We start from the raw sequence: 27,039 nt of genomic DNA on the forward strand, positions 1-27,039 counted from the left end.
TATATCTCTTTCATTAATAAGTCAAGTGACAGAGGTTCAGCACTTGTCAGGCAAGGGGAAAAGGTCTACGTCGATCCCTCGTCAAACAAGTGAAACAGGTTTGACCATAGTCAGACAGGTGAAACGGGATTCGTACCTAATTGGAGTAGTAGATTAGGGTTCTCATCTAGTCAGACGAGTGGTGCAAGGATTCGTATCTCGTCAAACAAGCGGAACACTAGCGGCTGAAACTTAATTATAAGTGAAATGAGTCGGCGGTGTGCCAGACAGTCTCTTCCAGCTCGGCAAAGTTTCAAACTAGATTTTATGGATAGTTGTCGAATTCTCTAGAGGCCAGACCGTCCCTATAAATCTGTAAACTGGTTGTTTGAGTTTCCCAGCTACCGAAAAATACTTGAATCTCCGGCGGACAGAGGTCTCGGCTAACTTCAATAGCAGAAGGTTATCCAATCACGAATCTTCTTTTGTGGATCTTTAGCCGGGCGCCCGTTAATAATTACTGTCTGCTCGGGGGAGCATTGCGGAGGAGGGATTATTGCGGAAACTTTATTGCCCACTAAATTCCCCGGAAGTTCGTATAATAACAAGGTGAATCACTTCAAGGGAAAAACAGTATAATTCATCAGCCCTGAGGGAGTCTTATCGAGACGAACTTCTCATACTGTAATACGACCAAAAATTTTTTAAACTTTTTTTAACAACACTTTCCACAACCAATTTATATTGTAAAAAATTCCAACAAATTCCAGTTTCATCATATCAAACTTTACAGTTTCTCATTTTCGAATACTTCCAACAGTAACAAATCATTAAGTATTCCTTTATTTATCACAATACACTATAAACTCCAATTGTTTAAACATTCAGATACATTCACGAGTCATTCCATACGTCGATCACTTCAAAAAAGAAACCCATAAAAATCTACAGATAGACATGCCAAACTCTTTCACGATTCATTGAACGTTTTCACGTTTCCTTTGTTGCAGCGTTGAGCCTGCTGTGCGTAAAAAAATTCTCCGGAAGCGGAACGATGCTGGAAGCGCCGCCCGGAAGTCGCGAGGACCTGGTGGAAGCAGCGAGAACACCATGCACGCCCACAGGTTAGTCGCACTAGTCGGTTTATCATAAACTTTGAACGAAGATTTAAGGGGACAGGCCTAACGAGGACGCGGCGCACGCGTGCGTGCGTGCGTGCCCGAAATCCGGAAGTCGGCTAAGCAAATAATGGCAACGAGGGACGTTGCGCGCGCATAAACAAGCCGGGTACCGTGTTCGGAAAGTCGAATGTCACCGGACGACGTTTAATTTTCCCGTGCTCGCCGGTGAAACCGAAATATCGATAGCGGCGAGTTTATCGTAAAGTTTAAATGGAGATCCAGTGTCCTCTGTAAATCCGAGCGGACCACTGGCGCCCGAGCTTCGTCATAAATTTGCCCGATAAATAATGAAACGAGGGGAACTCGATGTAACGCGACCGCCATTGACCAATGAAATCATTTCATATGGCGAACATCGCTGACGAACGCTTATATTAGTTTGAATATACCATTGGCAATGAAATGCTTATGGAGATTTAAATACTGTGATTATTCTGTGGGGTTAATTAATTTTCTTTGGAAACGAAAATTGCAATTAGAAAGGCTGAATGAGAATTAATTTGAATTTTAATTGAAGAGATGTATTATTCGAGAGAATATTTTTGTGTCTGATCGTTACGCGCTGTTTCTACTTAGAGCATGTATGTTGCTGGAAAATTAAATAACAACGTGTTGTTATATTGATTGGAATAATAGCCTTTGCATATTAAAATTGTAATGAGAAAGGATGAAAAGAGGTTGCATTGAATTGAAAATACTTTGGTGCCTGTTGATTACACACTGTTTCTACTTAATGAACGAATCCGCGGGCAACACGTGAATTTTAATTATTAATTCATCCAGAGGTGAAGTTTCCAAGGGGAGAAAATTGTGCTTTACACTTTCTTTATATTTTTCCATCGTGCGTGCGGGAAAATGTTGCAATTAAAAATAATGAGGACAGTAAATTGGCGTTAAAGGGTTACGTGACGAATTAAAAATGTTCCGGCCCCCGAATCGTGTTTATATTCCATCAAGCAGGGAAACGGGAACGACGATTTATGAATTTCGTTCCGATGGCTGCGGAAGAAGGGCGGTTGTTGCCGGAATAATGAAGTGCTTTCGATTCCACTGTTCCCCGGGAAACATGCTCGAATTATTCGAGACGAGCGGGCTCGTGTTCTCCGCCGAAATTTCGTTGAATTTCAAACGCGCGGCAGTTGGACGGATGTGAACGCACGCTTGAAATCGACGGCAAGAAAAATTCCACTCGCCCGAACCCGTGAATCGCGAGTGATTAACCCAGTTTCCCGTCTCGTAATTAAAGTATAGGCCACGCGGATGTCTGAATGCGCGGAATAGCGTGCTCCAACGGGCTCCCAGCGTAACTGCTCTTTCTTCCAAGGATTTTTGTGCTTCCACATGCTCGTCGTAACATTTCCCAGATCCCACTCTTTCCACTCGGGAACACGACGATCGAACAATCCAACCGGCAAAACGCAAAAGCGTATCGATCATCGGGATAATCTTTGTTTATGAAATTATTTGTAAATTCATTTGCAATCCCACGAACGACGAGAGGGATTTAAATGTACCTCGTTACAGGTTTTTCCTGGATTTATGAGAATCCGAGGCGATGCTGAACGGGTCGTGAATAAAATAATTCCGGTTCATTAGTTGCGATGAGGATCGAGGAGAATAATTGAAACGATAGGAAAGAGGACGAGAAATTGTAGAAAAATACTATTGCTTCATTTCTACTCGAGTTTCTATTCAATCCTATATCCAACAAAAATATTAACTGAATGTTTATACCATTGAATCACCTAATTTACATATTCCCAAATTTTCTATATTATTCAAGATTTAATTCCACCTCAAGACAACGTCCCAGAATAATTCCAAACAACTCCACAACTATCCCTAAATCCTCCCTCAATTTTAAAAACACTTGTCTCCAAAATACTCACAACTCGGAGTACTCGACTACTAGCTTCGAGTCCACTGGCGATCATACTCGAGTCGATCTCTAATTATTAAACATCCTGGTACGATGCCAGTGCTCCGACGAGTTCAAGGGGACAACAGGTGCCGATATTCCACGGGGATATTTTTCGGATTACCCTGTCCTCCACCCTGTCGTCGCACCCTTTCATTACACCGTCCGTCCGTGTCGTTGTCCACGTGCGTTCGCATGGCTCGCGAGGAAAAAAAGCAAAATGTTATGGTACCAATGGTATTTAAATATATTTTATTTAAAAAAAACATAGCAATAGATAATTGAATAGAATACAAGTACAGGTCTTTTCCCTCAAGTCAACGCAACTCTCCCCAAATCTCTCGCCATCACTTAAAAATCATTCTCTCCCCCACAAGCACTCTTCTTACTCATACATATTGAATGTTACTGCAATACATTCACAAATTCTCTGATCTGGGACTCAATAATTACCTCGCAATCTTAGAAAAATGAGAAAATTCCTATCGATAGTCTTCGATTTCTAAGCAGATCTCGAAACACGTGCGGATACTCTTCTTCGGCGATTGTATCTTGGGAAACTTTCCCCAGTACAGTCCTAACTACGATACTTTATTTTTCAAAAAATGTTCCCCCTTAAATACAACATAGCGCCTTTATGGCGGAGGCAGATAAATAAATAAATAGTTTATATTAATATGTATATACATATATGCTTCCTAGCTTCACACTTGCGGCTATCTCTGCTACAATGTTGACGCGGGCATCAATCGAGCCGCGAGTCCAGGGCGCGAGCGATCGGTCCGATTTTCCACGGACTCGAACCACTGGTTTCCTTTATCCGCGACAAAAGCGGGCTCAGGGGAAGGAGACGGCGCCGCGCGATCGATGGGACACCGATTCCCCTCTTCTTCTCCTGCGAGCATCATTACCGCCGCAGGTCTACTCGTAACGGAGCCAATGGGCGGCTCTTTTTATCTCAATAAAGCGTCGGTGTCCCGTGATGATTGACGGTCTGACTTTGTGGCGCGTCAGCCGCGGGACGGCTGCTTTTTGTCGCCGACGGTGAACGCTGCGGCCTCTATTTTCTTCTCTGTGTCGCCGGCCTCATCGATTTTCCATCGTAATTAAGTAACTCGCTTCTTAGCAACTGAATGGCAAAAGGGGGCTGAATGACTCGAGGTAGATGTTGATTCATATTGGAAGATTATTTTAGAATCATTCGAACTGGATTAATCTATTTCTCATTCTTTACTCGATGATGTCGAAGTTGTGTTTTCTTGTGAATACTCGGTTAGCAACTGAATGGGAAAACGGGGACTGAATGACTCGAGGTAGATGCTGATTCATATTGGAAGATTATTTTAGAATCATTCGAATTGGGTTTTATTGGAATTTATTTCTTGTTTTTTATTCGATGATGTCGAAGTTGTATTTTCTTGTGAATATAAAAGCGGTACTTCTTCGGGGATGGAGAATTGATGGTGTTGTGAAGTTTGGACGTAGCGATTCAGTAGTACGAGTCGGTTATTAATGAGACGTTACACTTGCGAGTATTTCCTACGAGTTCCATCATTTCGAAGTTCGACCGTGAAGTCTATTTGAATAGTATCAGGGAAGTGGTCGCTGAACAGCCGCGATTAATTGTTACAGTGATTAATGCAAGTGGAAATGACTGGGAATTATCAGACGATGGAGTAGATTCAAGCACAGTTACCTTTCGTTAGAATTCGGAATGCTTCAATATTCCTTAAAATCATAACACGGAATTCCATATCAAACCAATTTTCTCACTAATTACTATAATCTCCCCTTAACCCTTTGAGAGGTGCCTCGCACTCACCAATTGATTTCATACAGTAAAACTATAAAATTTCAGACTTAATAAACTTCGTATAATGCATCAATTTGAGAAATATTCAAACAAAATATCCTCTCTATCTCATCAGAAAACATTAAAATATTTCTAATGAGAAACTTCCGAGTGCAAAGGGTTAATTCAGTCAACTACCCTTCAACCCCCACTACCTCAATGATTCCCTCTTCAGAATCCAATTAATCAGAAAAATCACATTGCTCGTAAATTGATGATCAGGAAGCATTCCCACTGGGAATCACACGGTGCACCATGAATGGCTTTGATCGGGCCGTTTAATCACCCGTAGAATAGCATCCCCGCAAGTATCGGGAATGCCGGTGGTAATTGACGCCACTTTCACGGCTAAACCGCTTTCCAATTTTCTCCTTATTTTCACGACATAATAACTTACCGAGGTTGACGGGGTTTAGACGCAAGGGCAGGCCGACGGGTCAGGGGTTACGGGGTTGGAAGGGGCGCAGCATCCCACCGCGCGACCAGTAATGGCCACGTATATATATAGACACTTCTTTACAAGGTGGTGAGATAAGCTCTCATTGGCGACCGAAGCGTAATCACTACGGCTTCCTGAAATAGCCTGAACCTTCACCCCATCGCCCCATTCGATCTTGCCGTTTCCCTTTCCTGGGATCCTTGGCAGAGGAAGTTCGATCGGCGTCCATCATCTCCATCGAATTCCGTGCCCGTCCAAGTTCCATCGCTGCGAAATTTAAAGGATAACGCAAGGAACCTCTGCCAAGTTCCCTGGAAGTTTTAAAGGGTGTCCCGTGACTCGCGACGTTATCGTAGAAACGGATGAAAGAATGATTGAATCGTGCTTACGTAGAATTAAATTACTTCCTACTATTCTTTCGAGTGGAATTACTCAACTTTCATTCTATTCCGAGACACATGCTTCGAAACTGAAATTAAACTTGTCGGATCGTGACGTACCTTCTCTACTTACGAGTGACGCGTGAAATGATGTTAATAGAATTTAGCTAAACATTCGGAGTCTATTGTTTAAAGAATAGAATGTATAAAATTAACAAAAATCATGATTTCACTATTTACAGAAATGATGATCCGAGGATATCCTAGTAATCTCTCGTGACATTCACTTAACGAGAGGTGACTCACTTGATTCGTTATAACAGAATTATTAAACCTTATACGCAATATTAACACGTTGAACGCCGCACGATTTCACAGAGGAAAATATGCCGAATGGAAGAAATATAATATTAAATCATTTGATCGAATTGTATTATTACTATTCCACGTTCATCCAGCTGAATGCCACTGTATCATGTAGCATTATTTATAATGTAGAAATGTTTTCATATAATCGTCGTTTCATTGAGTGAACTATAGTATAGTGATCCCCGACAAGCCCCAAGTTTATAGTGAGGCTACTATTATTATAAACATTGAAAAGAGAATTAGGAAACAATATGGACAACACGTAAAAATACAACTTAGTGCCACGAAGGCCAACACACGACTCTGTCACGCACAAAAATGTTCTCCGCTGTCTCTCACCAAAATGTCCTTCACGCACGTATTCCCACTCGCTTTTAACATACACCCCCATTCGCTCTGTCTTTTTCACCCTTGCACCCTTCTCACTCGCATCTTTCGTCCATAGTCAAAATTCACGCAGTCGCGTACACGCTTTTCTCACGGTTCAGTCGCTCAGTTCCAGGCACTCTTCCTCGTATTCTTTCAGCCACTCGAGATTGTCTAAACGCAGTCACACTATTTCCCAAACATCCCGGCGCCGGTCCGTCGCAATACGACCATGTCGCCCTCACGCACGCACAACAAACCATTCATCCTACAATACTTTAATCTACGCTAAATATTCTAGATACTACAATAATAATTCGATTTGGTTGAGGGTCAACGGTGACCCCCATGGCATTCAACGTGTTAAATTTCTATAATGCATCAATACCTGAAATATCGAAACAAAATAGCTTCCTCGCATCTGTTTCCTCATTGCCTAGTTTCCAAGAATGTCTATATATTCAAAAAATATCGAATGCATCCACTGAGAAACCTCCGACAGCGAGTGGGCAAGTTCCGCGGCGTCTTTGCTCCACGCGCGACAGGTAATTGGATCGAACGGTTCATTTAGCCGGCTGCGAGCAATACGGGATAATATTCGGGAAGGAGGGAAGCTAATGGCGAACGATACAACGGTAATCGGATTCGTCAATTATTGCCTGATAAATTACGGCCGATACGTATTAACGGTAGAAACGGTCGCCCGCCGAATAAATACTGAAAGGGACAGCGTGCGGCGTATCGGAGATCGCATTATCATCGGCCGCGCCGTATTGGCCGTTGACCATTCGATTGTTCCCCGCTTCTTCGGCGCTCCCGCTGAAAATATCCGGCCGCGGCACGCATTTATTCATCGCGCGATCCAAATCGATATTCCCTATTGATACAGGCCCGGCGCGGAGTCGCTCGGAAACGTTTGCGCGGAGAATTTCGCGCGGACAAGTTCGAAAGGGATGAATGATTCATGCTCGGGTTTCGTTTAGATGAATGCCGGTCCTCGCCGGTGAATTGTTAATTTTTGGGAACGCGCCGCGCCGAAATCGGCTTTTTTCCCCTCGCCGGACGCGCCGGAACGTTCAGCCCCATTTCGTCTGTTTGTTTGTTAAACTGTGCCTTGCTACATCGAGTTAGACACCGCCGAGGGCTTTCGATTCGATTTTGCGGGCGTTACCCCGGGTTGATTGTTCGGCGACAGAAAATATTATTCCTGGACCGAAGATAAAATTTCAATAGGAAATTAGTATTCCGTTGCTCTTTCATTCGTCAACCTGAAACTCAATTGCTCGAAACATCATGGCAGATTATAAACTTTCCAATAGATAATCGAAGCTATTATTCTAACCACAAACAAAGTAAGAAAATAACAGAGCATTCATCTAACCAGTGCCAAAACAAAGGAACTATCTCCGAATCAATATTCCCCTCGCGTTCCACGCTTCCTTTAGAAACCCGACAAAAGGCTGTCCGCGGGAGACAAAGGTTCGTCGATGGTATCTGAAAATAACGTTGACTCGCACGCTGTTATTAAAAGAAGTCGTCCATTCTTCGCGGCGGAGTAATTAGTTGTTGAACTTATAACAATGCGGTTACCGTGGCTCGTTAACGGGGCAACAAATATCCGAAGAATATCTTCCGTCCCTGTCCCACCCCTTCTTTATGCTGTCAAACGGCTCCCCACTTTCGGTATAAATTTTAAGGAGTTTAATCCCACGTAATTGCCTAAGTTTTAGCCCGAACCGTCCCCAGGATTCCGGGGTCGGACGGGGGTGGAAAAGAATACGCGAGAGGGTTGAAAAGTTCTCTGGGTACCGAGACTTTTAATGTCGCCCTTGGCGCCGCACGGTTTCCCGGCGATCGTTATTTACCTTTCCGCAGGGCGAACCGGGGGTGATAGGCGGAGGGAAAAAGCGGGCCGCCGTTCGCTGCGAATCGACGACATTTTGATTTATAGCCGGAAAATGGAAATCTCGCGTTAGGATCCGGGACGACGTCGGGTCCCGCGGGATAACCAGGTTTTTGGGCTGGATGGGAACGGTATCGAATGGACGCCCGGCGCGTTTTTCCACGATCCGCGGCTGCCGCGCCGAAAAAACCCCTTTAACCCTTAGCAGTCCTGTGTCGGGTCAGACTCGACATTCTATTTTATTGCAACCTCTACTTGTTTCAACAATTTTTTCTATATTTATTTGTAGTATCACAGTTGTACCATTTAAAGGTAACATTCTAATGACTCTCAGATATTCTTGAATAAATAAATAGAGCGTCATATTAACCCTTAGCAGTCATGTGTCGAGTCAGGCTCGACATTCTATTTTATTGCAACCTCCACTTGTTTTAACAATTTTTCTATATTTATTTGTAGCATCACAATTGTACCATTTAGAGGTAACATTTCAGTGACTGCCAAATATTCTTGAATAAATAAATAGAGCATCATATTAAGCTGTAATTGAATGAACTAACGACGACGTGAAAATACGTCGTGATGCTCCTACCCTTCGGGGATGACGTTTACGCACTGCATTGTTATTTATATTTACTATCGCCATTTATTTATTTATTTTTATACCTTTGTGAGTGCGGTTGATAGTACGGTGGAATTTGATATATTTTGATATTTTATTTATATTTTAGTGTACCCTTCGTTTCTGATTTTTAGAAGTAAAAATTTCTATAGAGTATATTGGAAAGTTTGAGTTATCAGTGGATTATGGTGTTTGTAATAGGATGAGGAAGAGTTTTAGGAGAATTGAAGGGAATTGAGAGTTGTACGTTGAAATTAATCAACGATGCTGACAGAATGTGGCAAGGGGTGCGCGACATTTTTTGTAACCCTTTGACAACTCGCACGCTGACCACTGGACGGGTAAAAACGTTACTCGTATAAAAGCTGGGGCGCATTTGCCACGCCTGCGTTAAAGGGGCTTTGGGAATAAACATTCAAAAATTTAATAATTCCTGGACGTAATGGCGTTGCGGGGAATTTCCGCGAGTTTATAAATGCTGCAGTGTGCAGTGTTGAAAAGCAGAATCACGATACGTAAATATACTTTTGCATGAAACATACGTCGGGAATGGAAAACAAATATTTTGTGGCGTCCTTTGTACACGAGGAAATTCAAATGAAATTTCGAGCTGTATTACTAGGTAGAATTTTTTAATGCGTCTGCTCTGCGCGTATTTCTGTTTACCACGGGCGCGTGTGAAAATAGGTGAACAAAATTTCAAAGGGAAAAATAGAGCGAGGCTTTTTCAAGTGATTCGAGAAAGAAATATCGTTTTTCAAGTAGAACGAGTCAATCATTGATCAGGCGACGCACGAAAATTAGATTTTTATTTATTTTTCATTTTATCAGATTATAATTGAAAGGTTCTTGCAAGTTTTTACAAATTCTCTGCGAGCTGCTAGACAACATTTAAAAATATCAAACAGATTTAAGAATCTCGATCTCTAGATTTTTATTTATTATTTATTTTTTATTTTATTGGATTAGAATTAAAAGGTTCTTGCAAGTTTTTACAAATTCTCTCCGAGCTGCTAGACAACATTTAAAAATAGATCAAACATATTTAAGAATCTCGATCGAAACCGAGAGCGTAAGGCAGAAGGTACACATCGAAGGCGTGACTTATCACGAGAGGGGGAGCATCGGCGAAAGAAAGGCGTGTTTCCCGAGCGGGAACCGGGCGATAACAAAATCCAATTAGTCGGCACGCTTCCTCGTTGCGCCAGTCACTCCATGCAAGAAGAGGGAGGCTGCCTTGTTAAAACTAAGTCACCAGCACGGCAAGGGCCAGTTGTTGAACTTTTTCGCTCGGTCGGGGGCGCGAGAGTTCGCGTCGATGAGGGATGACCGCTGTGCTTTTGTTCAAAGAAAGATAAAAAGGGCAAAAACGGGGGAATGAATGAGGCTGTTATCTCGTTTTATTGCTTAACGCTTTGCGTACCTCTCGAACGGTTCATTGGAGATTAATCATCGACGCCCACGCAGTCTTTTACGATATTCCAACAATACTAATCGCAATTCGATGAATAGAACAGAAATTAAGTAATCCTATTACGACTCATAACCATCGAAATTCAATTGATTTAACACTGTAACTGTTAATGTGAATTATTTATATAAACTGAAACATTAATTTCCTTGGTGACACAACGAACTAACCGAATTCTGTTAGATACATGAGATACTAGAAAGATCGAGCAATCGTTATGAAGAATATTGATTTTTCAGTCTCAGCTTTATTAAAATATTGCTTCGATGAGTTTACTTGGCAGTCGAAGTGTTAATATGTCAAGATATAATTTTAAAATTTATACGAGAAACTACATTATGAAAATTCAAATGGTATAATAGTGAACCGGTTAAATGATTATTGATAAAATAATCATAGATACATGAGATACTAGAAATATCGATCAATCGTTATGAAGAATATTGACCTTTTAGTCTCAGCTTTATTAAAAAAATTCCTTCGATTCGGGAGTTTCGATGAGTTTACTTGTCAATCAAAGTGTTAATATGTCAAGATATAATTTTCAGATTTATACGAGAAACATCATAAGAATTCAAATGGTATAATATTTAACGGGAAATGATTATTGATAAAATTATAAATACCCGTCCAGTGCGTGTCAGTACAGGAAGCTTCCTTCAAGGTGAAGGGAAAGTCAAGACGCAAAGGGAGCACGCTCGCCGTCGACGCGGCCGAGGTCAAACGGCGCGGAAGGTTAACCTCATTAATAAAAGATCGTGCACGCGGCGTACAATTGCAGCCGGTAAGAGTTTATTACGTCGGGCACGGCTTTATTACGGACGGAGATTTATGGCACGCACTCGAATAACGAGGCGCCTTCGAGTTGAATACGAAAGCGTTTATTCAACGCGGTGCCCAGGGTATACGCGGCCGGGGGATGAATTCACCCCCGAGGCCGGTCTTGTTTTCGTGCATTCGGCAAAAACAGTCTGAGATCGTTCGTGGATGTCGGAGAAGCTCGTAAACCACGGACCAGCTCCGCGGAATCGGGACGCGCAGCCTTGGACCTCGTTGATCGTCTGTGTGTGTGCACGCGCGCACGTGTGCACAGATAGCCGGGGAAATAGAGGATTGCCCGGGCGACGATCAAAAACGTGAGAATAAACTACGTGTTTGAAATACGGGAATATTTCACTTCGAAAGTTTACGGTATCGTGGCTCCTTCGAGGCTCTTTGCCCGATATCCGACTTATTTTGATTCTTACTACTGCGAACGACGAGAAACAACGAGAAACGATACGGTATCGTTTATATTTCGACTCTCTAGTATACTTGAATCGTTTAATACGAGATATAAATATTATTTATAATCTAGAATGACTACCTTACAATCGTTTGTCAAAACTAGACAATTAAAAACAGCGAATAACAAAGATTTGGAAGATTTCCCACTAAAACTGTCAATGTGGTTCCTTCAGGACTCTTTGTCCGACTTATTTTGATTCTTACTGCTGTGAAAGCGTCGAAACAACTGGAAACGATACGGTATCGTTTACATTTCGACTCTCTCGTATACTTGAATCGTTTAATACAAGATATAAATATTATTTCTAGTCTAGAATGACTACCTTACAACCGTTTGTCAAAACTAGACAATTAAAAATATCGAACGACAAGGATCCGAAAGATTTCCCACTAAAACTGTCAACGTGATCGATTACCAAAGACTGTCGAATATCCGTCGAGCCCAACGTTCCCCATGTCTGACCCGCATAAGAGTATTCCACTTTCCTCGAAGTACCTTTAAAAAATTCCGCTGTGTTTGCATGCACGCCGGGCCGATGTTTATGTTAAGAAGAATCCGAGAACGTTGTACACTCGAGGCGGCATTGTGTTACGAAGTGGAGGGACTCGATGACATCGGAGCGCCGGGGGTTCAATGGATTTTTCAGGGTGGATGGAACAGCTGTGGAAGAGCAACAGCGAGGAGCTCGATGCATTATTCACCGGGTCCGGGCTAACTACATCTACTCCGTATCTGGCAGCCATCGAGGAACCTAGCTGCGCTTCCGTTTGTGATTGGCAAATGTCATACGTCGCCTGATTGCGTTCAGTTTCAGGAAGTTAGCTCGACGAAGGTTCCGAGTGCGAGGGACAGAGGGACGGAAATGGGGGTGGGACGGAGAAGGATCGGGCAGGGAAAGCTGAAGTCCAATCAATAGTCTGTGATGAACGGTCCAATGGCCATTGGCACCGCACCGACTCCCGTATAGACGGCCGCGTCGCTCTATGAATTATTTAGCGTTAGCCAAGTGGCCCTCGGTGTATTTGCCCTCAAACCGAGGCGGGCTCCGTAGCGTTCGGGAACCTCGCTTGATTTCACCGCCCCCCCCCCTCCCTAAACTATCGTTCCGATCGGTGTCAAATAGCGTAGCCGATTTCATTCATCTCGGCCGGATTCCGTCGATGAACGACCCCGGAAGCGAACCGGTGTGGGAGCCTGTTACGATCATTCGACGGCGTCGCAGACTAATGAGAGACGGCGGAGGCGAGATCCGTGCCTCGGCTCTAGTGTTTCGTGAGAATTCATCGACCCTTGGAACCGTGTTTGCGGAGAATTGTTTATGCATCTGTGGCTTTAAGAAATCTTAGTTAATGGGAGTATAGAATGTTAATGGGGCTCGAGGTGGTGAGTTCTTATTAGTAATGAATTTGATGATATAGATCAATTTAGACTACTTGCTGAGAATTTCTAGTTCTTGTGATATACAGTCGAATTTATATTGTAGTTCTTGCAATCATTTTTGTACTTAGTCTAATCTTAGAGAAACAGTTGAAGAATTTGATGATATGGATCAATTTGTAGACTACTTTCGGAGAATTCCTAGTTCTTATAATATACAGTCAAATTGCAGTTCCTTTTACAACCATTTTTATACTTAGTCTAATCTTCGAGAAACAGCTGAAGAATTTGATGATATAGATCAATTTGTAGACTACTTTCGGAGAATTCCTAGTTCTTGTGATATACAGTCGAATTTATATTGTAGTACCCTTTGTAATCGTTTTTAAACTTAGTCTAATCTTCGAGAAACAATTAAAGAATTTGATGATATAGATCAATTTAGACTACTTTCTGAGAATTTCTAGTTCTTGTGATATACAGTCGAATTTATATTGTACTTCCTTTGCAATTACTTTTAAACTTAGTCTAATCTTCAAGAAACAGTTGAAGGATACTTCGAGGAAGCTGAAGACTCTATGAAATTTCATTTTATATTATTCTCCTTGATATTTATCAGTAGAACAAGTCGCCACAAGTCAGACACACAGTATTCGATGCTTTACACAGAAAAATAAGGTTCGTAGCGCATTAGACCTACTGTTTACCCTTGCAAGCCCTCGCATTCCCTGCAGAGATATTCCACAGTAGAAAAGGTCGGCACACATCAGACGCATTACATTTGCCTGTAAAGCATTACGATTACTCGGCTGATTTGCTTGGATTCCGCGGAACAAGCAGGCACGCCGCGGGCAGAAATGATAAACAGGTTCCAGAGAAATTCATAATACATGATTCCAGCATAATGCGCATCTGTGGCTGAAACTATTCCGAAGCCCCGGACTGACTTGCCCCTTGACCTATCGCCTCCGCCGCTATCAAACGCCATAACTCGCCACGCTCCACTGACCCCGGCAAAATCAATCTCCGACTCGGCGCACCCTTTTGAATTATGATCGTATAATGGACCGTGGAAATGAGTTCTTTATAGTCACGTACAGTTTTTGCGCGAGCCCCTTTTTTTCCGTCAAACCTGCTGGCAGGTGACATTACAGTTTTTGCCTCTCCGCTCTCCGTTTCCGCGGTTATTCCGCGATCCCTGTGTACACGATCCTTTCGGTTCGAAATTTGTCAACGGCGAAAAACATTCTACCCGGAGATGCATGGTTGCCGATACCGCGCGGTCGGGTACAAAAGAGGAGATTCAAATATCACGTGTTGTTATTCAACGATCGAATATCTCGTACAGTTCAAATCAAATTGAACTACTGTCTACCTATCTCTTCTCTAATAATCTCTACTCCGATAATGAACTGATTCTACCGCAAAGTTCAGATAAAATAAATGAACAACGTAATGTAGGAAGGAAACCGATTCAGGGCGTTGGGGATTCGGAGGATGCATTTTGGGGAGCGCGAAAGAAGTGACACAGTCTACCGTTTCTCAATTCAATCTTTCAATTTCTAAATGCACAATGAATATGTCGGTTGGTCGGCGTGCAATATATATCTCTCCGCTAGTGCGGGGGAGTGACGAACGCGTGGCTAGGGTTGGTTTTTCCCAAAAATTGGGAAAACCCTACTTCCCCGCCAGCGGTCCGTCGGTTGGTTCCGTTAGCCGGAGACCCGGAAATTTCTAACGACCATAGCAGCAACAGCCCCAAGGATCACCTCGACTTTAAATTACACGCAGGTATAAAATTCGTAGCTATTGCCTACCTCGTGCTCAATCCACGGATCAACTAAAAACGACAAGCAATCCATGGGCTTTACTGCTGCTAGGATAGGCTCGCAAAAGCGTTTTTATATCTAAACGCCTACAAACGTAATTATGCATTTACAAGAATCATCGTCGGAAACAGGAATTTGTCTCCAGTTTGTCCGCGTGCCCCGTCGAAAACGGCGTGTTTCGGGGGAGAGTTTACCGCGTCTCCGTCACGGAATATTTGATGAACGACGTCGACCCGGAATTTGGTAGCGAATCCTTGCTCGATATTCCGGCAGTGAAATATTCGCGGGAAGCCGGGGCGAATCCCGAATTTGAGGACAGCCAGCCGATCGGCGAGAAGTGCGCGCTTTATCAGGCTCGGCGTTGCGCTTCGCTATAATTTATTCAGTGCAGTAGGGGGCCGTGCTCGGATCGCGGTGGCATCCGGCCTTCCTAATGCAATATTGATTCGATTTCGCCTGCACGACGTGCTAGGTCGTAGCGCGCAATTTGCATATGGAACTACACCGGCTCGCGGAAGCGGTCCGCAGCGACGCTCCGAACCTCGCGGCGCCGCGTCGCGTCGCGTCGCGGCGGCAGCGCCGGCAGCGCACTGTTTGCCATTTGATTGCATGGAAATTGCATCGGACCGGCGACGTATGCGCCGATGACAAGGCTGATTTCCCCGATCCACGCTTCGTTAGGATGCGAGCCGCGCAAACTTTGGCAAACCCGTCGATAACTGCGTGTCACGCGCGTCACTGATGTCCTGTTACTGTTACAGCGACACCGACCGACGAGGAACTTGCGGGATTTTATGGCGTTTCGACGGAAACCGGGGAAAGTGGATTAATAAAGTTCATTGAGAAATTGAGGAGTTTTGCGGGGGAAAGTATTTTTGTTGATTCATTGGTTGTTTTGTAGATTTATTAGTGAACAGTGGAAATATTGGTAATGGATTTAGTGGTTGGTGTAGATAGTCTAGTTTCGATTGATGAGATGTAGAATTTAAAGAATTAATGAAGTTCATTGAGAAATTGGGAATCGCTTTTGTGAAAGGTATTTTTGTTGATTGATTGGTTGTTTTGTAGATTTGGTAGGGAGCAATGGGAATATTGATAATGGATTTAGTGGTTGGTGTAAATAACCCTGTTTCGATTGATGAGATGCGTATAGATAAAGAATTAATGAAGTTCATTGAGAAATTGGGAATCGGTTTTGTGGAAGGTATTTTTGGGAATTGATTGGTTGTTTTGTAGATTTGTTAGCGAGCAATGGGAATACTGGTAGTGGATTTAGTGGTTGGTGTAGATAACCTAGTTTCGATTGATGAGATGCGTGTAGATAAAGAATTAATGAAGCTCATTGGGAATTGGGAAACGGTTTTGTAGCGAAAGGTATTTTTGTTAATTGATTGGTTGTTTTGTAGATTTATTAGTGAACAGTGGGAATATTGGTAATGGATTTAGTGATTAATGTAGATAATTTTGTTTCGATCGGTGAGACGCGTATAAAATTCGATTGTACGTTGATTATGATTGGAAACTTCAATAGTTGAAGATTGCTGAGGTACGTTGAAGTCAACAGATGTCGGAGGAAGTAGTATTTGAGTAGCGGCGAGAGGGTAAAGTGAATAGAAGTTAATTACGGAAGGTACAATATAAAAGTCCGAGTCAAGAGAGTCCCGGAGTCGGTCTGGCAAAACGGTTTAACCAACAATTAATAAGTCCGCCGCAACAGCGGGACGAAGTACCTACTTCCATAAATTACATCGGCAACTTTAATCCGTTTCACTCGAACGCAAACCCAATTCGTCGAAAGAAAAAAAGAGACGCGCCGGAGACAGAGAAAAAGTTCGCGAAGGTCTAGACGCCTTCCGGCGAGAAGTTTTCCGCGCGGGGCGAACCAATTAACATGCAGACGTAGAACTTAAGCGACTTACCGAACTGCATAAAATTTGCATCTACACGAGGAATTACAAGCGAGCCGCGGCTGAACCGCCTATATTGCTCGCTCGCGGGGAAACGCCGCGAACGGTCCACAGGCACGTGGAACTTCTGCAAGTAATATGAGACGATCACTAGTCGGACACGTTGTATAGGAGCCGTTTGTGGCTCCACAGTTGATACACCAGTAGTTCGTGATTTAATAAAACGGATCGGTATCAGTGGATTATGGTGACATTTGTTATGGGAGACGAAGAGTGAAAGAATTTTAGCTGCACAGTTGATACTCTAGTAGGTCTTGATTTAATAAAAGGGTAGATTGTGATATTTGTAATGGGAGACGAAGAGTTTGGAAGAATTTTGGCTTCACAGTTGATACACTAGTAGTTTTTGATTTAATAAAAAGGGTAGAGGATCAGTGGATTATTATGGTATTTGAAATGGGAGACGAAGAGCTTAGAGGAATTGTGGCTGCACAATTGGTACACTAGTAGTTCTTGATTTAATAAAAAAGAAAGAGGATCAGTGGATTGTGATATTTGTAATGGAAGACGAAGTGTTTGGAAGAATTGTAGCTGCACAGTTGATACACTAATAATTCTTGATTTAATAAAAGGAGTAGAGGATCAGTGGATTATTATGGTATTTGAAATGGGAGCTGGAGAGTTTGGAAGAATTGTGTCTGATTCACTAAATGCGAGAGGTATTCCTAGCTAATTCAGAATGCGCGACGACAAATTCCTTTTAACCTAGTACAACTCAGCCATTAGCAGGACAGATAATATAAAAATTACAGCTAATTGAAAGACATCAATAATTAGAGACGAAAATGTAGTAAACTAATCCAATGAGTAAGACAATTTTACTAATGTCACGTGCATAATCTTGATAAGACGAGTTGAATGGCATACAGACATCTATCCACGTGCATTCATCGATACGTTCCCTTTGATCCAAACCGCACGCTGCGATCGAAGAGAGATCCGCGGTTGTATAAAAGCAACGCGAGCGATCGGGCTCTCAATAACATTCGAGCGCAGTCGCTCGATGAACCCGTGTGCCGCGAATACATCACAGGAGCCACGAGGAACGCAGAGTCGAGCTTGATAAATCTTCGTGCATTACGCGAAGCACGACGAATATATTTGGCGGAAGTCGATTCTCTCTAACCAGGCGCACGTGTAGTGTCTAGAATTTTTAGCGTAGGTTACGGTATTTTTAACACGTTAAGCGCCACGAGAATCTTAAGCGTTTTCCCATAGAGTTTGTCTTTTGTAGCGAAGAAGTAGGAATAATAATGAATTGTTTGTCGTTGCAACGTTTGCGTTACACTATCAACTTAGTTGCCTTATTAAGCATTTTTATTTCACATCGGTCTTGTATGTTACGATTGTTTCTTAGTCATTCAGAAGCGTCAGTCACCAGTGACCGACATGGCGCTTAACGTGTTAAGAAGAGTGAATGTAAGAATGAGTGAGAGTGAAGGACTGTAAAACGGTCGAGGGAAAGTGGCCTGCACAACGTCGCGGACCAAAATTGCAGGGCCAGCTTTCCAGGGGTGCATCCGAGTGTTTGTGATGAGTGCGAGTGAGAAGAATGCTTGTGGGAGAGAGAATGATTTTTGGGAGAGAATGTCTGTGAGAGAATTGCGGGAAGAGAGTCGTGTGTTGGCCTTCGTGGCATTGAGTTATACTTTTTACGTGTTGTCCGTGTTGTTTCCATATTTTATTAAATATATTTATTCTTAACTGTCAATTACTCAAGATCCACTTTTTCATTATCTATACTATAGTAACGCTATAATACTTTCCACTAGGAAGATGACTTTACACTCACCGAATCAGTAGAATCCTTCCTGGCAGCTACTATCTGTCTCTTCACGGAATCTCAGTAGTCGAAGGCCTCATAAGTCAGGCATTCTTGATAACTTATAGACAGAAGTTGCCACTTTCTATTTTCATGCAAGGGACATTTGTTTTAGTAATAAATATAACTGAAGTATACACTTTACAAAGATCCAGAGACAGTAGATTGAATAAAAATTGATTTATTTGAAGGGAAACATTAATAAAAACTGAGATTTTCTATATGAATTATCCCCGGTTTCACAATGATTTAAGAACGCACATTTACATAAAAATTCGCAGTGTATTTATCGCGTGCATTTGCATAAAGGTATTTCACGGGGAAAACCGTGAACAATAAAATAATATTTTCCCGGGGAAACCAGAGAGAACGTGATCCTGTAAACGTCCAACGCTCACCGACACATCCACGATCCGTTCCCGGGTCCCAAGGGATCCCGTTGTTCCTTTTTTCGGTCCAGCCCGGCGCGCATCCATCTTCGTAGCTGCGTTTCCGGAAGCCGCGCTGCGCGTTGCCCAACGGCGCATAAAGAAAACGGAGAACGCGCTGTACATCAGACCGCGAGGATTTATTGCTAATTACTTTTCTATGCTGACCTATCGTGGCAAATTTATCGCCATTATTTTCGCCCGTCTACCCGGCGCCGAACTAAATATATGCGGTTGTCCGGACGATCGCGATATGACACGGAAAATTAGATTTACAGGCGGGAATTGTTGCCGGCGAGAGATAACGAGGAGGTTTAAACGGTTCGACGCGGCGCGCGGAACCGTGTCGCGTGAATTTCGCGACACACTTTTTTCGAATGATATTCATAGGACACGAATAAAACGTGTCTCGCGAATCCGTAATTTTATAATCCTTTCGAATCACATGGGAATCCTGGGGAAACACGCTGACGCTTTCCGGGCTTGATTTACGCGGATATTTTATAAATCAGAGGAACGCTCCGACTAGTGCCCTGTACTAATGCACTGATATATTGATGCGCAACGGATGATACTCGTAAAAACTCCTTACAGCGTATAAATCATTTAGCTCAGCTCGCATGTTATTCGATGGAAATTCAGTTGCATGAACGTTATTCGTGGACTGTCCAACTGACGGATAAGTTATTATTTCAGTCGAAGTTAATCATTTAACTTCATTTTAATTTTTATAGTGTTCCTAGCGAAAATGACTAATGCTATAACGTTCCTTCGATCTTCATTTCCTTAGTACAAGATTTGGATTTGTGGAATATCAAACAATTTTAGGGTAGTTTCTTTGATTCATTAAAATATTTAATATTATCACTGGTGCAATATTGGAGCCTACAGAGTTCAAAGGGTTAAACCACTTTCGAAATAAACGATTCATATAGACTTCCCTAGTAAAATTTTCGTGTGTGGGAAATCGAATAATTTTAGGGTAGTTCCTTTAAGATTCATTAAAATAATATTATAACTGGTGCAATATTGGAGCCTACAGAGTTCAAAGAGTTAAATTAGATGTGGATTTTTATTTACTGCTTCACCTCATCGAGCACAATATATTATTCTACTAGAGAAAACACAGATGTGATTTCTCTGCATAGGGTAATGGAATCCAAGCTGTGACGTTGATAATTCCACGTCATCCACGTTTCTCACGAAAATATCGTGTTCAATCGGAATCACGATTGGCCAGCAGCGTCGATCGTGCAGCGTATTAATCTCGCAAACTGCCGAAGACGCGACGCAATCGTAACGAAATTAATACCGCGGCCCGTAATTACAATGCGAAGTATTCGGGTATGACAATGGATCGACGGTGAATCCATTTAATGCCTCACAGGCATCCACGCTGCTGATCCGCAAATTCCCCAATTAATCGCGGTTCTAACAGTAACGAACCGTCCTGCGTCGGCCATAATGGCTACCCTCGCTGTCACACTTCGCTAATGGCAATAACATCATTCGTTCGCGGCTAATTTATCGCTGGATAGATTGACACGCCAAACGTTTGACGGCTCATCGGCCGCGCCGACGGCCCTTTGTTTTCAGACAATGTTTTGGATCACGCGTCACTGCCAGGAGGGCCGTAATTATCCTAGGATTCATGTATACGTTCATTATATTTCACTTGTTCGCTCGGGGAGTGGGCTTATGCTGGCCGCCTGGTTAGTGGCTGACTTGTTCTACTCGTGTATCATGAGGGTTCCTTCATTTCATCATAAAATTCATTTATACATGCCAGGAATCATTACATTAATCTTCTACGTTGAATAATATACGTTATTCATAGTGTCTGATCTTCTCTGTCATTATTCTACTTTCCACAAGACTCTTAGTACTCGAGTTCCAAAATTGTTCAACAAAGAAATCTTTATATTCAATCCCTTTCACCAAGAATCATCTACAGAACGTCTGACTAATAGCAGACTTGCTCCACTCGCCGTTTAAGCGACTCAATCTCACAAAAACAAACTCGTTACACTATCATTACATTAATCTACGTTGAAGAATATACGTTACTCATAATGTCTGATCTCTTCTGTGATTATTCTACTTTCCATAAGACTCTTAGTACTCGAGTTCCAAAATTATTTATCGAGTTCCAAGAAGAATCTATACAGAATTTCTGACTAATAGCAGACTCATTCCACTCGCCGTTCAAGCGACTCAATCCCACAAAAACAAACAGTTTCAGTTTCATTTATAATACCGCAAGCTGCTCCCAAAAGAATCAAATTACACACCGTTTCAAACAAAATCGAAGCTTCCCGTTGTCCAGAACCGTCGAACAAGACGTAACATCGAAAAATCCGATTGCAGTAGCAGAGAACATCGTTCGCCGTTCGGATCGCTGCAAACATCCCCGTAAAGCGTTCAATTGAACCGGATAGAACGCGGCGACAAGAGAATATTGATACCGTGCCCCGTGAAAACTGCCGTTTGCGGATTTCGAAGACAACGAGCCCGTTCGGCCGTGTCGCAATTAATCATAACGAGTCCGAATCGCGCCCGGATAACTCCCGAAACCGGAACCCGCGGCATTAAACCGAGAGGACCGGTCGGACGCGGAACGATAATTAACGTTCGTCACAGAAGTGCAACGGATGCCGCGCACCCGAGAGCGTTCGCGGGCGGAACGAGTAATAACGTTACACACCGCGTGTATACGACACACGCACGTATGCATATATACATATATATATACGTATATATACGTCCGGCGACCGCCATTGGTGCAGAACAGTCGCCGGCGAGATAAATTCATTCGTTATTTCCGGCTCGGTTGCGCCGCGCGCCGGGCGAAAGGCGCGCCCCCGGAATTAGCTGACCGGAAACTGATCCTCCGTAACGCGAGACCCGCCGCTGAAAAATTCCAGCCGTCGCGCGGAACGCGGCCCGCGTCGTTTAATCGCGAAACGCGCCGTGTAATTGCTCCCGTAATTTTTACGAGTGGCGACGACGTCGGAAGGGCGGGGGGGAGCGACGAGGGAGGGTTGATCGATAAAACTTCAACCGAGCGCGGCGCGAATTGTATAATTTATTCGAGACCGTGATCGAGCGTTGACGCGTCCGACAGTTATGGGACGGTGTCGATGGAATTTTTCGTCGATGTAGATTGATGATGGGGAACGGAGGATCGATGGAGTGGGGAAAATTGAGGGTGCCAGATGGAAGCAGTGTGGATTGTCGCAGGTGTGTACTGTAGATCAAGGTTGGCAAGGGTAATTGGTCAGTGACACGGCTGGTAATTGTGTTTGCGGTGATTCGGGTCAGTAGAATGGATCATTTATAAAATAGACGCGGGAATAGAGGAGTTAGAGGTTTGTGAGACTTTGCGGGAGAGTCGAGGAAGTTGATTACATAGTGATTGTTGTGATTGATTCGGTAAGTAATAAGATATGCAGTTGGAATATCGGAGAGAGGCACAACAGGCATCTAATGCGAGAGGCAACTTGAGTTGATACGTATCAAGGCAATCAAGTAGAGTAGGTCAATGATTAAGCAGCCGAATGGAATTGTGTTGATGCAAATCAGTGGGATAGATCAATGACAAGGCTGACACGAGAATCCAAACGCTGAACTACTCCGTAGAATGTAACATGAAGTCTCTAAACATAATATTAATCCTAACACTAAATAGAATGAGTCGATCATATACAGACTGAAAAATTACTACCCCAAAATCAATCAAACCGCAAAACGAACAATCACTGATACAAGTCGCTCAGAAATCAATGCAGTCCATTTCTTGAAATTTTCTAATTTCTTAAATTTCAATGCAATAAATAATATTCTTACTAAATAACTTACTCGTTCCTTCGTTTCTAACTCAAAATCTCTTCCTCCATATCTGCCAAATATACTATACAATAATTCCCCACACCATAACCTTCTCAATTCCTTCCTGCACTCAGCCACATTGATACCCAAGCGACTCGCATCGAAAAAGAAACCAATACAGTCCATTTCTTGATATTTTCTAATTTCCTAAACTTCAATACAATAAATAATATTCTCCTTACTAACTTACTCGTTCCTTCGTTTCTAAATCAAAATCCCTTCCTCTATATCTTCCAAATATACTATACAATAATTCCACACACCAAAATCTCAATTCCTTTCTGCACTCAGCCACATTGACTCCCAATCAACTCGCATCGAAAAAGAAATCAATAAATAATATTCTTCTTACTAAATAGCTTACTCGTTCCTTCGTTTCTAACTCAAAATCCCTTCCTCTATACCTTCCAAATATACTATACAATAATTCCACACATGAAAACATCAACCTCCTCAATTCCTTCCGGCACTCAGCCACATCGACTCCCAAGCGACTGGCACCGAAAACACCCCGAATCCCCAATCAACTAAAAAATCCCTGGTCCAATCAAAGCAGTAACCCAAGGGCGCGACAGAAAACAGATTCCCAATCAGCGTGGCCCGCGGAGAGCGCGAAGGCAACCGGAACCGTAATCAATCAGCCCTCCAATAGCCACGAGCCCTTTCCAATCAGCGCGTAACCCGTCGACGCGACGATCCGCGTCCACGCGGCGTGCGTCGCAAGATGAAATAGCGACGGACGCGAAATCCTCGTGAAAGCCCCGTCATAAAGCAGCCTCCCGCCCCCGGCCGGAAGCGAAACACCCGGCAAATCGCGGCCAGCCAATATGAGCCGGCGAGTGCCACTTCTGCCCGGTGACCGTTGATCGATTCGGAAATATCGGTGGCCGGCGGACCGCGCGCGACCGGATGGACCTCGGATCCGATTGATTCTCCTCGCCGGCTGTGCGTGCTACGTAAAAATAGCCGATGGAAAATTGGGGGCGCCGGAGGAGCGGGCGCAGTTGAACCGGATACGGGATAAAGGATATTTCGCATGGAAATGAATCGCGATCAGGGCCGAAGTGGCTCTCGTCCATCGACAGATAGCCGCGCGCAGACCGGCAATAATTCTGAAAAATTGCTACGCCCCGAACTGAGCTCGGTCTGAGATTTCAGCGCATAAATCGCGGCCGTTCCGCGGGATCCGCGTGATATATCGGTGTTCGCAACTGTTCCCGGAGAGATATTACAATCGTATATTCCGCCGATCTATTGATACAAAATGGCTTCCCGCGCGGCGCACCGCGACTCCGTTTTTCTGCGGAGTTTTTGCTGGCCGCTGGGAATCTGTTGCTGATGCGCCGGTCGACGAATTGTTGCCTGCGTTTACCTCGCGTTTATCTCGCATTTGCGTAATCTCCTGCGTTAACCGAATTTTTCAAGTGTTCAACTTTCTGTAGAGGAAGCTGAATTATATATTCGACGTATAAATACTAAATACAAAGAGAATTGCATAGCAATCCTTTGTGATTTTGATAATTGGATTGTTTTCTAGCTACCTCGTATTTTATATACCGAAATTTTGATGATGCGTCGACATTCGTTCTCAAAGGGTTAAGTATTCAGACCAATGATCGTGTGATTAATTATTTCCGATTTCTACGTTCCTGTTCGCAATGTCATTAATATTGTATATTTATTGATTTATCGTGCATTCTACATTTACCTTCCCAGTTCCTGTGTTCAGCTTTTTGTTATATTGATATTAATCAACTTCATCTGACAAGATATACAAAATTTGCGAAGACAAGATTGACCATCAATTTTAACAGAATCGTAAATGTTTTGGAACTTAATTCATTCGAACTGCCACTGTCCATCGTCCCCGATCCGTATTCTTATTTTTCGGGGACACCGAGAAGCGCCGCAAACTTTCCCGTGAAAAGTGCCGCCGGCACGACGAATCTTTCGCCGCAACGAACTTTCTCCTGAACACTGCACACCTTTCTTAATTGCGTTTCCTCCGTCGATAATTTTTTTCTTCCTTAAACGTCCGCGGGAGGAAAGTTCATTACAGACGGTCGGAAGGAAATTGGCTTACCGGAAGTTAGGGTGCTCGCCGATTAACCGGGCGTTACAGGAAATCAGCTTCGCCTTGATCTCGTCCCGCGTAGAATTCAAAACAACCATTCACTCGCAAGCAAAACTGATTAAGAGAAACCAAAGCTCTCTTTCTCGTTAAATTACACGCGACGTTAGTGTACCGAGGATTTCAACTTCTGTCAAGAAAACGTGTTACTCGTTCCTCTCGATTTCATCTCTCAATTGAATCACGTTCGTAATTAAACGATTTTAATATTTAATTAAAAAAACCCGCATCGAGCTACCGATGGCAAGGGAAATGTCCTATGCTAACGAAACCTGGGGAATATGCAATAATTTTTGTGTAATTAAATTGGAAACGGAGCTTCAACTCAAGGTTCACGTGAATTTGTCATTTGACGAACATTTACGTCGATTTCGTTACGTCGATGTATCCTAATCAAATTTTTGAAACACGAAAACGGAGCTTGAACTTTAAATTCACGGAACACGTGAATTTGTCATATTTTGTATTTAATAAACATTATTTGGCGAAAGTTTACGTGATGTATTCTAATCATATCTTTGAAACACGAGAACGAAGCTTGAACTTTAAATTCACGGAACACGTGAATTTATTTCATATTTAACACATTGAATGTCGCACGATTTTGCCGAGAGAAATATACAAAGTGAAAATAATGTATCATCTTATGCGATTGAATTACGTTATTATTATTGCAAGTTTATCTCGTCGAATGTCACTGCATAAGGCGATATTACTTGCAATATAGAAAAGTTTCCGAATAACCATCGTTTAATCGAATGAACGATAGTAATTCCATTTGGTTGAAGTCACCGGTGACCTCATGGCATCTAACGTGTTAAACATTATTTGACAAACGTTCACGTCGATTTCCTTACATCAATATATCCCAACAATATTCTCAAACCTCTAATTTCAAAGATCCACCTAAACATGAAATCTTCCAAGAACAATAGAACAAACTATACAATAAATAACAGTAAAGTGTCAACGAAGCTCACGGCGTCAGCGGTCGAATCATAATTCCTCGGCACGCTTCACACTGCAAAGTTGCTGGTTGCGTTGGATTCCGATGCGACTTACAACGAGACGGTTTAATAAAGAATACAGCCGAACCTGGTATCGATATTGGTCGCGGGAGATCGTAAAATACTGCTCGGCGCTGTTGCTGCGCCGGGGACGCGGAACGATCGAGCGATCCCGATTTTACGATTGCGCGGGTTCAATTTCCCTTCCCAGCGGCGAAGACAAAGGGGACGGTTTGATAAGACGCGGCGAGATAGCTCGGCCTGGTAATTGGAGCATCGAAGCACCGCGTCTGACCAACTACGCGTGGCGTTAGTATTCCGCGCCGCTGCGAACGGTTTCGATCCAATTTAATGTTCCCGTTCGTTCGTTGGATTTCAGATCTGGACACGATGCTGTACGGCTACACGAACAACATATACGTGCTGGACCACACGCCCGAATCCTTACCGGTGAGTACGACTCGGAACGCGAGCGAACAGCTAGTTGGCCGTAATCTGATCGTGCTTGACTAAATGGTGCACGCGTGCCTTTCGCGTTCATTGAGATTTAGGGAGAACGTACAGGCTGATAGAGGATATTCCTGAGTAATACTGAGTGGATTGAGTGGTTGCGTAGTGGTAGATGGAAGTAATGAGGTAGATTGTAGAATGTTTTGGATGAAGAGGTTTGCAATGGTTGGAGAATCGAAAAGTAGGACGTCGGAAGAAATAGAAATTTAAGTTTGAGGTTGAATGGATCTGAAGTTCATCTGGAGGCTGTTGAAGTATAGTTTGATTGAATAATAACAAATATTAAAGTTTCACGTAGAGATACTGAATATT

The 27,039-nt window shown here is 43.1% G+C and overlaps 1 protein-coding gene across 4 annotated transcripts in view; it reads left to right on the forward strand.

The window, feature by feature from the left end:
• The window catches only part of LOC116424891 (uncharacterized), a 201,461-nt gene that overhangs the window by 154,132 nt on the left and 20,290 nt on the right, over window positions 1-27,039 (forward strand). For 3 of the 4 annotated variants that reach the window (XM_076367939.1, XM_076367937.1, XM_076367943.1), the window contains 2 exons: window positions 990-1,103; window positions 26,597-26,667. In XM_076367939.1, coding sequence (XP_076224054.1) covers window positions 1,034-1,103; window positions 26,597-26,667 — 141 coding nt within the window. In that variant the 5' untranslated portion in view covers window positions 990-1,033. Of the gene's footprint in view, window positions 1-538; window positions 589-989; window positions 1,104-26,596; window positions 26,668-27,039 lie in introns of those variants that run through there. The other variant, XM_076367951.1, reaches the window with a different exon arrangement.

Source organism: Nomia melanderi, chromosome 1 (genome assembly GCF_051020985.1).
Source record: "Nomia melanderi isolate GNS246 chromosome 1, iyNomMela1, whole genome shotgun sequence".
Classification (NCBI taxonomy): Eukaryota; Metazoa; Arthropoda; class Insecta; order Hymenoptera; family Halictidae; genus Nomia; species Nomia melanderi.